The sequence below is a fragment of the Vombatus ursinus genome, unplaced genomic scaffold (assembly GCF_900497805.2).
Source record: "Vombatus ursinus unplaced genomic scaffold, bare-nosed wombat genome assembly UNPS02009205.1, whole genome shotgun sequence".
In the NCBI taxonomy this organism is placed as follows: domain Eukaryota; kingdom Metazoa; phylum Chordata; class Mammalia; order Diprotodontia; family Vombatidae; genus Vombatus; species Vombatus ursinus.
In genome coordinates, this window is record NW_020948983.1 from 64,840,895 (window position 1) to 64,854,785 (window position 13,891).

The 13,891-nt window shown below is 38.1% G+C and overlaps 1 protein-coding gene across 1 annotated transcript in view; it reads right to left on the reverse strand.

Moving 5' to 3' along the window:
* Positions 1–3,449: 3,449 nt before the first annotated feature.
* The window catches only part of LIPC (lipase C, hepatic type), a 231,140-nt gene continuing 220,698 nt past the window's right edge, over positions 3,450–13,891 (reverse strand). The window contains exons 8-10 of the mRNA XM_027851909.1: positions 8,271–8,388; positions 7,460–7,678; positions 3,450–3,801 (exon numbers count right to left, since the gene is read on the reverse strand). Of these exons, the coding sequence (XP_027707710.1) occupies positions 3,690–3,801; positions 7,460–7,678; positions 8,271–8,388 (449 nt within the window). The 3' untranslated portion in view covers positions 3,450–3,689. The remainder of the gene's footprint in view (positions 3,802–7,459; positions 7,679–8,270; positions 8,389–13,891) is intronic.

Genomic DNA, 13,891 nt, shown 5'->3' on the forward strand with positions numbered 1-13,891 from the left:
CTCTGCATACCATTTGACCCAATAATAACCATTATTAGGTCCATATCCCAAAAAGATCAAAGAAAAATGGAAAGAATCTATGTGTACAAAAATATTTATGGCAACTTTCTGTGGTGGCAAAGAATTGGAAATCAAGGAAGTGCTCATCAGTTGGAGAATGACTGAACAAATTGTGGTATGTGATTGTGAAGGAGAACTATTGTGCTGCGGGAAATGATGAGGGGAGTAGTTTCAGAAAAACATGCCAAGATCTATATGAATGGATGCAAAGTGAAGTGAAAAGAACCAGGAGATCATTGTGCAAAGTAATAGCAATGTTGTAGTGATGATCAACTGAAAGATTTAGCTGCTCTGATCAATATAATGATCCACAAAATTCCAAAGGACTCTTCATGAAAAAATGCTATCCATATTCAGAAGAGAACTGATGAACCTCAGTGCAAATTTAAGTATAATTTTTCTCATTTTTTCTTGCTTTTTAAAAGAAAATATGGCTAATATGAACATATATTGTTCATGATTTCACATCTAGTAGGTAAAAGTATGGATGGGAGGGAGAGAATTTGGAACTCAAAATTAAAAAAATGTTAAGAATAAATAAATAATGAATTTAAAGATTTTTTAAAAACAGATTTTAAAAATAGCATATGGCCTCACACACAAATGCGTAGTAAATGCTTGTTGACTGATTTTAATTCTTGAAGAATAATAATTTAAGGAAGAGAGTTTCTCTTCCCACCTCAGCTTTATATAATCACAAAGTATCACATAGTGCTAAGGAATTTTTCTACAATCCCACAACAGCATAATTACACATGATGAAGTTTTAATTTGTAAATAAGACATGTCTATGCCCTGTGATCTTATTATGAGGTGCAAACCTCTTTAACTGGGTCAAGAAAGGAACAGTATAATTGGTTGTGAAAATAACCTAGATATACCCAACTGAAATAGTTGGGTAAATATCAGCAGTGCCAGTTCAGGAGTTGAAGATGCAAGGCTCAGGAATTCTCTGTGGAGGCAGACTCCTTTACCTGTACCAGCAGGAGGGGTGAGCAAAGTTTCTCTAGACCAGTAGGAGATAATGCATCCAGCTGGGAGCACACTGAGGTCCATCATGGGTTCAGAGAAACAGTCACCCAAATGAGGAGGAAGTTTCAGAGTGTATGGCAGAAATCATTTGTGGCAGAGAAAAGTGTTGGTTATGGACTCAAAGTAGATTCAGAGGGGAGGAGGAGCAGTTAGGTGATGCAGTGGATAGAGCACTGGCACTGGAGTCAGGAAAACCTGGGTACAAATTCAGCCTCAGACACTAACTATGGGACCCTGGGCAAGTCACTTAACCCTCATTGCCTCAAAAAAAAAAGTAGATCCTGGGAGCCCAGCTGAGCAACTTATCTAGAAACAGCTACAACCAAAGGGAGCTGTGTGAGAACTTCTAGTCCCAGGGCTTGTGAATTATCCTTTGCCACAAGAGTGTCTTACTACTACTGTGCTTTAAGTTTGAGCCCACTCTTCCCATGAATGCTGTATGTATTTGTGAGAGAGATGCCCTAGGTCTTGAGAATGTTTTGTCTTAACTATGTCGTCTTACTAAATGCCTTTACTAAAAGCTAATTAAGTCTATTGGCAGACTGTTAATGGGAAGCACAGCTGTGGGGAATTGTCAGTTGCAGTAGTAGGAATAGAAACCCACAGGATTATCTCGGGAACGTTGAAAACCATCCTACGGAGACCCAATTCTCCAGTGGGAGTGTCAAGTTGGAAGAGTACCCTAAAGAAATGTTACGTTTGTTTGTTATTGTATCTTCCCTGTATGTTTTCTAGTAAAGCATAGTTGTTGTTCATCCATTTTCAAAGAGGACCAATGACATCAATGGTGATGTCTTGACTTGCGTGTGAAAATGATTTAGGTGAGGCATGAAGTCCTCAGCCTCACTCCAGAGTCCTCGTAGTCCAGTGGCAAGATAAAAGTCAGGATGACAGGCGATGGCCGAAGATGCAGTGGATGACCTTGGCATCTTTGATGCTTGACCAAGCTCTCGATGCTCCACAGCACCTGCTTCAGCTGACTTCATGGCGGTTGGAACAAATTGTCTAATTGGCCCATTCTGCCAGGGGAGGTCTTCACATGCTTGCGGTAGGCATCCCCTTATCTCACTGATGGGTTTGAGGCCTGTTGGTTACCCTCAACCTGTTTAGCCCATCTGCTGAGACAGTTTTGTCAGGGTGTGGCTGCAGCACATGCTGCAACTTCTTAGAGCCACTGGTGAGAGTTTGGAAAGTAGTAAACCCTTAAAAGAAGGGGGAAAACTAAAGAGAGGTGGTATGCTGTTTGCCAGGAAGGTAAGGGAGAAACTGATAGGGAGAGAAGCTGCACCTTCTCCCTCAAGTAGGGGGCTAGAATCTAGTAGAGAATAGAGGTTATAGCAGTAAGAAGCTGCAAAAGGAGGAAGTGTCAGCGAGCTATGTCTTGGGAGTTTGCTGGTGGATGAAAAAAAATGGGGTCACACGATATAATAGGCTCTTGGAGTCATAGGTAGTAAATTCCTGTTTACACAAACTTATATGTGTCATTGTAGTTTATTTAAATAAGATGTGCTATGAACAGCTATGTCTATGAGGATATCATGTCAAATTGTTTAATGTGCTATCTGTTTAATATCAGTGAACTATTTATAACAAATATCCAAATTGTTAAGACATTTGGTAGCCCATTACCCAGATAAAATATGTTTTTAATGGATTTATTAGCTAAACCATAATTCAGTTTATTGAATACTTTAAGATCTGTTTCTTTAAATTTTTGTGAGAGCCACCTCCACTAAGCAAGGTTCAAAAACTATATTTATCCAACAGGAAATCATGTGATGAAAATGGCTTTAATTGCCCAATTTTGGATATTATTGCTAATGAACTCAAATAAGCTTGAATTTTGCTTTTTAAATGACTTAGTTAACCATTGTTGTTTTTCCTTGATGGTGCTAAATATCATTTGTTGGAATTCATCAATTTTTTCCCTTTGGTCTAAGGAGATCATAGGAAAATTTGAACTATGTCTTATATAACTTATGGAGTACCTTTCCATCTCTCTGAAGAGAAGTAGTTTAGAGTAAACCAGTTAGATTAATAAGGTATCTGGGAAATCTGACTAAATACAAAGAGGTATTTTAGAACTAGCCATTTAAATTAACAAAATGCATATGCATACCAGATGTGTATAATTATTAGATAATTGGGAGATTTTTAATTGTTAGGTGGCACAGTGAATAGAATGCTGGGCTGGGAATCAGGAAGACTCATCTTTCTGAGTTCAAATTTGGCCTCACATACTAGCTGTGTGACCCTGGGCAAGATATTTAACTGTTTGCCTCAGTTTCCTCATCTGTAAAATAAGCCAGAGAAAGAAATGGAAAACCACTCCAGTATCTTTGCCAAGAAAATCTCAAATGAGGTTATGAAGAGTTGGACACGACTGAAACAACTCAACATCATCATCATATCTGAAGATCTATATAATGGGTATAAAAGCACTATTCATTATAGTGAAGAATACCTCTTCCCCTTCTAAGAAAAATTTAATTTAAATTTTATTCATGTTCTATGCATGACTCTTAAACTTTGACTGGGGAAGTTATACTATATCAATAAGCGTAAATTTATTCTTCATGATGGATCTTCATTAAGGCTCATCTCAATTTCTGCTTCCGTGTTTTTGAATCTTTTTCACATCTCACAAAGGTTTTTTCTTGGTTTCGGTAAAGCTGTATGTCATCCATGTCTTGAGAGCAAAATGTCATTCTAAACAGAAAACATAAAGCAAACCAAGTGTTAGCTTTCAGATACAGATTATTGCCATGTTCTGTTGTTCAGTATTTACTTTATAAATAATATTTCCAAATATTTTTATAACTTGAGGGAAAAACAAAACCCAAGTAAAAGCAACTTATCTAAGGACTTTCCTGCTATTCTCACTCTACTTCTACTTTGTTCCATTGAAATCACAAAGGAAAAACTCTAAGCCCACTTTGACACAATAGCCTTTCAGTATGTGAAGACAGCTATCATGTTCCCTCTGAATCTTTCCTTAAGGCTAAAACAGCTTTATATTTGTCAACCACTCTTCATGAGACATGATTTCTCGGACTTTTTACTATTCTGGTCGCTTTTCTTTAGATGTACTCAACTTTGTCAATGTCAGTGCAAAGTTCCATCCGGCACAAGATTCTTACTTCTCATATTCTGTATGTCCTACGTGTAGCACAATGTATGTATGTAGCACCTAGTTGGTACTCAGTCAATAATTGATTGTGAGTTCTCCAAGTTATTTTACTGTGTTGTTTATGTAGTCTAAACAAGGCTGTTTTTTTTTTTAACAAATGCAGAGCTAACATTTAAAACAACCAGAGTGTATTAAATACATTTGATTCCTCAGTTATATTTCAGATGAATTAACAGGTAATGGAACTTGTACCATCTTTTAACTCAAGGTACTCTAGAGGTAGCATAGCCCAGTAGATAGAGTGCTTAGCATCATGAAGACCTGAATTTAAGTCCCATCTCAATACATACTGGCTATATGACCATAGTCAAGTCCATTAATCATTCAGTGCTGCCAGACTGCCTCCAAGATTAAAAGTTGCAGAGTATATAAATCTGCATAATTGGTAGAAGAAGTTCCTTCTGGGAGCTCCTTACACCGATGAAATCACAAGTACTGTCCAAAATTCCACAAAACCATTGAACACAAAATCATCATTATGATGATTTTTGTCTACTATGAAAGTATGAGGGTAGGGAGGTATACAAATCTAGTGAGGTCAAAATGTCAAATAAGGTTGGCAAAATGTAATAAGAAAAGAAATTCAGTTTAATTTTCAAAAATTAATAATGTGAAATAATATATTGGCAGATTATATAATATGTACTTAGTAACTCATTGTTGTATCACATTGAGATAAAATAATAGCTAGTAATAACTACCATTTATATGGTATTTTAAGTTTTTGCTAAATATTTTATGTATGTTAATGCATTTGATTTTTGTAACAACCCTGTGAGGTAGGTGCTATTATTATCACTATTTTATAAATGAAAAAACTAAGATACAAAGAGGTTAAGTATTAAGTATAATCCCAGAATGTAATTGGATAAGAGACTCAGGGGCATAAATCTATTATGTTAGGTTCATTGTAGTAAAATTTGAGGATCAGTAAAGTTTAGAATTCATAAGTTAGCAACCAGCTATTTTCTATCACTTTTAAAAGGTAGAATCTCAGAATCTGGCTTCAAAAGTATAAAAGGAAAAAAAAAAAGGTAGAGCTGGAAGAAGCTTCTAGTAAGAGTGATTAAGTTAGTGCTGTCCATTAAAAAAGGGAAATGATCTCTTCCCAAATACTGCTGTCCTGAATATCAACCCAAAAGCATTTATTAAATCTCTATTAGATACCAACTACTGAGTATACAGATCTAAAAATGAGATGGCTCCTGCCTTCATGGAGTTACTAGAATAGTGATAAGTTGGTCACATTTTCTCTTGTGGTTGGCATGAAGAGCTACAGTTGGATGAAACTTTACTTGGAAAAAATTCCAGTGGTGGGGGAGGGGGGAGGAGATTCTGCAAAGGATAGCCCCACCTCTGGGCAGTCATACTAGGAGAAAACAACCTATCCCCTAGGAAGGACTGACTGCACTTGGTTGCCATGACAAATGTGACTTGGTATAAGGGAATCCTTTGGACCTGATGAGGAGACTATAGGAGCTAAGTATATTGTTATTTTCCTCAGGAATCTTTCTTCATGCCTTTAGAGGAATATGACATTGCCTTTTTGGAGTAGAGAAACTTTCTCCAGAATATTGCCTCACCAAGAGGTTTGTAAGCGGGGGTCAACGTCTTCCTGAAGGGTAAGCTCTTTTCTTACACTACCATAGTATAGTTCACAGTAGAGCCATTCTAACAGGCACAGATACAAGTGGGATGATTCATATTAACTGGCCTGGAGAAACATGGGGAGAGGTCTTCAGCATAACCCCAATAGGCTTTTGTGTTTGGAGTATTTGGGTGTATGTAGAAGAAGGTCCCCAGCATACTGGGCAGACTTTCTGCGGGGGCTTTCTAGTTATAACATTCTATTATAGGAGGACACAAGTAAGACTCATGTACAATGAGAAGGTTTCGGGTTGTGTTCTGCTTCGTTTGGAAGAGTTATCTATATTCATGAGATTGAAGATTCACTGATATAACTTCTACTGGACACTAATTATTGCTCAGAAGTCCTTTCATACTGCTTATCACATAATTTCTTATCACATTTCCCCAGAGCACCTATTCTAAACCTCTTTCCCCCTCAAATCCCTAGACAAATGCCATAGACACCCTCATACTTTCACAGTGGATCACATCACCTTCTACTTTATTAAGATCAAAGATATTTGATGGGATTTCCCTTGATTTTTCAACAGCATTGGACCCTGTTGCTCCTTAATATCCTCTTTGCTCTTGACTTGAGTGGTACCACAACTACCTAATTATATTCCTGTCACTAACTGCCCTTCCCTGTCACTTTTCACTGGCTCTTTTCCTCTGAGCTCTAATAATAAAGGCATTCCCCTATAGCATTCTTTTCTTATTTCTTCTCTCTCAGTGATCTTATCTACTCCACATAGCATCAACTATCACTATATGTATTCTCCAGGATACATTTCTAGCTATCACATCCCTGTTGAGATCCAGACTAGATTTACACCTATTTACTGGACAGCTCCACCTGATTATTAAGGTGGCTTCTCAAGTTTAATGTTGCTAAAGTAAAACTTATTATTTTAATCCCCACCCAAAACTCCTCTTCTTGACTTTTCCTATCTCTTTCAATTACACCACCATTCTTCTAATCACCTATCTTTGACTCATAGGATCACAGAGTTAGAGCTGGAAGGGATATTAGAGGTCATTGAATTCAACCCTTCCATTTTACAAATAGAGACACAGGTTAAGTGACTTGCTCAGAATCACACAGCTAATAAATGCCTGAAGAAAAATTCAAATCCAGGCCTTTCAGACTCCAGGTCCAGTGCTCTATCCATTAAACCAGGCTACTTCCTCCCTTTCTTGCATATCACATATCTAAGTAATTGCCACATCCTGATAATTTTCTTCAAGATACCTTATCTTCATAATTTTATTCATAGTTCTCAAATATTTTCTAATTTTAACATTTCTTTTTTTTTCTTCCTCTCAGAAAACCTCAAATGAAAATAAGTTCATGAGGAATATATTTTCTTTCAACTTTTGAGTTTATTTTAGTGAGTACTTGTGTTACTTACCATGTTTGGGACTAGATACTTTCCCCCACAAAATGAAAGTTATTTTGAGATTGAATGATAAAATCATCTTTCAAGGTGTTAAAGTGTTTTCTAAAGCAAAACAAGAGTTTAGCATTCTAACTACACATTCACCTACTTTTTCTGTGTTTCTCCTGCTTTGACTCGGATCTGCTTTATCATTAACTGTGGATGGTGTGGTCCAGTGGCCCAGGGAATTATTGTGTGGAAGGTGGCCCACACATTCGCCCACATTGCAGTCTTTTTCCATGTGAAGTTGATCATTGTAAGCTCTCCAATATCCAAATCCAGTGTGATGAGAAAAGAGTAGGTTTTATTGCCTGTGATTTCTTCAACCCTATAGGTGTATAAAAGAAAGCCAGGTATAATCAAGTTATTTGTAAACAATGTGAACTCTCTAGAAATTTCTATTTTTTTATGTTTTACTATCTGACAAGTGCTGCCATTTTATAGCTATCCTTTTGCAAGACAAGAAATCCCAAGGCTGTTTCCTCTGAGATTCTATGCCTGCAAGTGGACATGGTCAGAATAGCTTAGCTTCCCATTGGAGTGCTTAACTGAATGCAAGAGAATACAACACACGTTTCCACTCTAAAGTGGTCTATTTCCCACTATCTTCCTCTTTGTATTCTATGCTATCTTATTGTTGGGGGCTGGGGAGAAGAGGATGTATTTTGTCTTTTTTGGTTGTGACCTGTGATTTCATTGGTGGGAGGACCTCGCCATTTAGAAACTCCTTCCTCTAATACAGATTAACAATTTATCTATAACTTATAGTTTAGAGAGTTGCTTGGACACTGAGCAGTTAAGAGATTTGCCCAAGAATATCATAGTATTTTATGAACTGTTTCTAGACGAACACTTGAAAGGAAAGTTACTAATCCTGGTACCTCTTACTACTATCCAGTGGAAATATATCTAATACTCACAAAGTGATGGGAAGGTTGTGAGTGTCCTGTTTAGTCCCAATTAGAGTCATGGTGAAGGTTGGCTCTATGGGTTTCTCAGTTTGTGTGACGAATTGGATCTTGAACTGGTAATGGTAAACTGGAAAGAAAATAATTCTGTGGTGAGTATAGCACTGGTGGCAGGTGTTTGAAACAGTGAATGTAAGATTTGCTTAAGCAGGCCCTGAATTTCTGAAGAGGACAAGCATGAAAGAAGGCAGAACAGCATGGTACAGTGGAAAGTAGGCTGACTCTGGTTTAGAGTTAGAGGACTTGGGTTTTTATCTTCCCTTTGATGCTTACCACTAGTGTGATGTTGAACAAGTAAATTGCTCCAGTCTCTGGGCCTCAGTTTTCTCATCTGTAAAATGGGGGATAGACTGATATCCTCTGAGGACCCCTCGAGCTCTAAGTCTGTGATCCAAGAAGACCCCTCTCCAATGGAGGTCTTATGTAATTTTACAAGGTTAAGAGGAAAGCCCTGAAATATTTGCTTGAATTTAAATTAACATTACTCCTTGGTGGAAAATGAATTCCAGAATCAGATGACTGATATGCCAGGAAATATGTACAATGAGGATCTCTATGTTTTGAGGCTTTTTCTTTTAAATGGGATCTGTGGGGTCCATCCTGCCAATTTCTCAATATTAGTAATATGATTTAAATTATGAAGCAAATGTCTAAATGTTAACTCTTAGGACAACGTACTTATCGGTGATGTGCTGAATGTTCTTTGTTGGATAGTTTAGAACACAGTCAAAGAATAACTCAGGGCAGCAAGGTGGCACAGTGGATAGGGTGCCAGGGAGGGAGTCAAGAAAACTCATCTTCCTGAGTGCAAATTTGGCCTCAGACACTAGCTGTGTGACTCTGGGCAAATTGCTTGACCATGTTTGCCTCAGTTTCCTCATCCATCACATGAGCTGGAGCAGGAAATGGAAAACTGCTCCAGTATCTTTGCCAAGAAAACCCCAAATTAGGTCATGAAGAGTTGGATACAACTGAAATGACTGATCAACAATGAAAGGTGATTTAGTAAAAAAAAAAAAATTAAATGTTAAGTGAATATAAAATAAAAACATTAAAAGAAATTAAGGAAACTGAGTAATCCTATACCTCTAGCTAGTAAGCACTCTGCTTTTATACTGCTGCATCAGTGCCAAGGTTCATACTCCTGATTCCCAGAGTTTTTCAGAGGTTCCTATCTATTCCAGTCATTAATATAGGGTAAGTGACATTGGCTCTATTTGGAGTAGAGACTATTCTTCACCTCATATTCAGGTAATTCTTATATTACCAATTCCTATTAGATATTTAAAACTTGACCTCCCATGGACATCCCAAACTACACATCTAAAACAAAATTCATCTTTCCCTCAAAACTAATTCCTCTTCCAGATTCCCCTTTCTGTCAAGGACACCATCATCTTTCCAATCACCTAGAATGGAATCTTGGGTATCATTCTCAACTCTTCACTCTTCCCCAACACAAATGCAATTAATTTCCAAATCTTGTTTTTACTTTAAAAATATTCCTTGAACGTGTTTCCTTCTCTCTACTCACATAGACATCACCCTAGTTCAGGCCTATGTTACCTCATGTCTGGACTACTGTAATAGTTTCCTAATTGGTCTCACTGCCTTAAGTCTCTCTCTGAGAGACCTACTGATCTATTCAACAAATTCCAATGGCTTCCTATTACCTCTAGGAACATATAGAGTCTTCTTTTTAGCATTTAATGCCCCTTACAACCTGATCCCAATATAGTTTTCCAGCCTTATTTTACATCATTCCTTTTACTGGACTGTATAGTTGAGCCCCAAACCGGCCTTTCTATTGTTCCTCAGCAACAGATTCACTCCATCTCCCATCTCCATGCCTTTGGCTGGGTCCTTATGCATGGAACTGTACTTTTTGCCCACCTCCAGCTCTTAGACTCCCTACTTTCCTTCAAAGCTCAGCTCAAAGGGATTAGAGTAGATGACCACTGAAGTGCCTTCCAGCTCCCTCTCTGTGATTGATTATAGAATCGTTATCCCTGGCACCCCCCTCTCAATTCGTTGGCCCATGTGTTTACCCGTACTCTTTCAGTGATACCATATTAGGCTCACTCAGTCTATACTAAAATGACAAAATAGATGAAGGGATAGCAGAATGGTGCCAAGAGAAGTTGTTGGGAAATTGGTGCTGTCAGATACACAGCTCATTTCTGGGCAGCTGCAGAAAAGACTCACATTTTGGGAACAGTGCAGAACTTGGGAGCTTGTCCCATAAAGTAGAGCGTGCCCACACCTGAAGCACTTCCTTTCCCATTTGGAAGCAGAGAGAGCAACAAGAATGTGCTCGTTAAAAATAACCTGGCCCGTCTCCAGCCCACTGGGGACTATAGTAGAGTGGTACCTCTAGGAGATGAAGTACTGGAAAAGCTCCTATGTGGATCTATCTATTGCAAACACCTTTTGTTGTCCAGGATGTTTTCTTTCCTGGCTGAGTAGAGTTCCAAGGTGGGTTAGTGTTTGTCTGTGTGCATTTGTTTGAGGCTGAAAATATCTGGAGAGTGGTCGTTGAGATAGCGATTTCGAAAGTGTCAGCTGTTGATGAAAGTTGACCCAACTTGATCTGTAGGTCTGTGTCTGAGAATATGTTCTGATGCCCCATCTTGGATCTGGGAGGTTGCTCTTTTAAAGATTACTAATGATTATTTTATTAATGTAATCTGGGTATGAGTGGCCATGACCAGTTTGCCTAACATGAAGGTGCCCTTGAGGGGCCTTTGGAGAATGTCTAGATTCCCTAATGTGGAAGCCTTGTTGTCTCCTTACACTTGAGTGAAGGTAGCCTCTTTTGAAAGGCTGCCTGCATCTTTAAATCTGGTGAGACTGAGCTGGTTGCTCCCTCCCACCCTGAACCATTTTCTTCAGCCATTCTTATGTGCTTTGTATAGAGAGTGAAGAAAATAGATCACTCACAGCATGGATTCCATGAATTGAATTGATAAGGGAAGGACTTTGCTCCCTCTGTTCGCTCTTTTACTCTGGCTCTAAGAAATGTGCTTGGGTTCTTTGTTGACTTCAGTTTCCAGTGTCATAGATAATACCTATGGTACTGAGAGTTTGAGCCACTCCTCCCACTTCCTAATTATGGGTGTACCCCAGGGGTCAGTCCTTGGCTTATCATTCTTTTTATGAGAGGCACAGTGGATGGAGCACTGGACTTGGAGTCGGGAAGAACAGTTCCAAATCTGACATCATACTCTAAATAGCTGTGTGATCCTGGGCAAATAACTTATTTTTACTTCAGTTTCCTCATCTGTAAAAATGGGCATAGCACTTTCCTCCCAGGGTTGTTCTGAGGATGAAGTGAGAAATTCATAAAGTGCTTTATAAACTTTTAAGCAGAACAAATTCTAACTCTTATTATTAATTAGCCAATAGTTATATTGCATTTGTCTTCCCAATTAGATAAGTTTTTATACCATGCTGGTCAGGAAACGTGGTGGAAAGAGCAGTGGATTTGAAGTCAGAGGTCTTGGGTTCAAATTCTGGCTCTATTTATGAATTGAGTGATCTTGGATGAGCTCTATGTCTCCTCTGGACCTCAATTCCTCATTTGTAAAATGAGGGGGTCGAACTAAGTGGCCTCAAAGATCCCTTCCAACTTGAAATCTATGATCCTATGATTCCTTGAGAAGAGGAATCATTCCTTAAACTACTTAGTAATCAGTCAAGTCAATCATTTGTTAAGCATTTACTCCATGTCAGGCACTGTGCTAAGTGCTGGGGACAAAGAAAAAAAAAAAAGCAAAAATAGTCCCTGCCCTAAGGAGTTTACATTCTTTTTTTAAAAAATTAATTAATTTTTAGTTTTCAACATTCACTTCCACAAGATTTTGAGTTCCAAATTTTCTCCCCACTTCTCCCCTCTCCTCACCCCAAGATGGCATGCATTCTGAATACCCCTTCCCCCAATCTACCTTAGGAGTTGACATTCTAATGAAAGAGAAAATACATCCACGGAGAAGCATGTACAAGATACATAAAGAGCAGATATTTGGTTTTTTTCCATATTTCCCAGTGTACCTAGTATAGCATCAGACCCATAACAAGAGATCAACAAGTACCTGTTGGCCGATTGATCTATGTTATTAATATAGAGAGGTCATGTCTTCATCAACCATAGTTATTCTACTTATAAATAGCAATGTGGTCAGAGGCATCTTTTTTGTTGCCAAAGGACAAAGTATATGTAGAAGTAACTAAATAGCAAATGTTCCTATTTTTGATTCTGGAATGTTGGCTTGGGGAAGCACTAAAAATGGCTCCATCTAGTAGTAGCCCAGAGTTCTCTGCGGTAAAAGTGCTTTATAATTCTAACCAAGTAAAATATATATTCTTCTGCAGCCTTGCTGTAACATCCTCTGCCCACTGAATGTCTGGTTCCTAAGAGTGGATAAATGTTTAATGCTACTGTGCTGGAGATGTTTTTCTTCCTTTCTTCTGTAACAGCAAGCACAAGAAGATGGAATGAAAACCAAACAATGACTACTCTTGAAGAGCAACTTTTTTTTCCCTGGAGTGGTGGTGATGGTGGGGAGGGAGGGAGGCGCAGGTGGTCAATGGTACCAAAATGAAATTACTCCTGAAGGTCTGTGGGAAATGAGAGGCAAATGAATTTCTTTGTTACATACCATATTGAAAGGAAAGTGTGTTTATATGTAAAGTGTACAAATACATAATATAAAGTAATGCAGCTATACCTTAAGAGGTATGTTTTTGAAAAAATAGGTACATATTGAATTTTTGTAGGTTGAGTCCAATTTTAGTTGGAATAGGCATCTCATTATTTAGAGAAACCTAGTTATGAATTCATTTTTTCAGTGTGTGAAAAATCCCTTTATAATGAGAATGATCTATTTTGTAAATTTAGTTTTATAGTGTTTTTTTTTCCTTGTTAGTGAATCACTCCTGTGGTAAGTGAATTTTTTTTTTATTGCTCTAAACAGTCTATCTTAAAGAATAAGAAAAATCATGTCTGTGTGACCTTTGTCATCCCTTTGCCTCACATTACATTTACTAGAGAACTTTTAAAAAAATGTGTCAGGATGAATGCTTTTTTCATCCCAGGAATGAGAACATGATATCCTTCTCAGCTCTAGAGAGGTTATTTCGAGTCCTAAAAATGAGAAACATAAAATGGTCCATCAAGCCTGGATGAAACAAAGCATACTTTGTCTAAAGTACAGAAGTTAAACTGCTTAAGATCTGGTTCACTGGGGAACCATCCAGGAGCATGTGAGACCCTACCCAGGTACCTGTGCCCTTACGCCCATTTGAAGGAGGCGGAGGTGACAAAAAAGATCAAGTAATTATTTAGAAGGCAGCCAAATGTTCTCACTAGGTTATGGGATTATGAAAAGAGAATATTTAGTTTCCCTTAGTGTTTCCTCACCTCTGGCTATCTCCCTGAGAGTGACTCAGAATCAGCAGATAGGGGTTTTAGGTTTTGATAAAACTCTCTTTCAGACATTTAAAAAGGATCTTTGTTCAGCATATTGAATTCCTCTCATGAAAATGGCAGGCAAGAGATCTTATTCCTTGCCTGG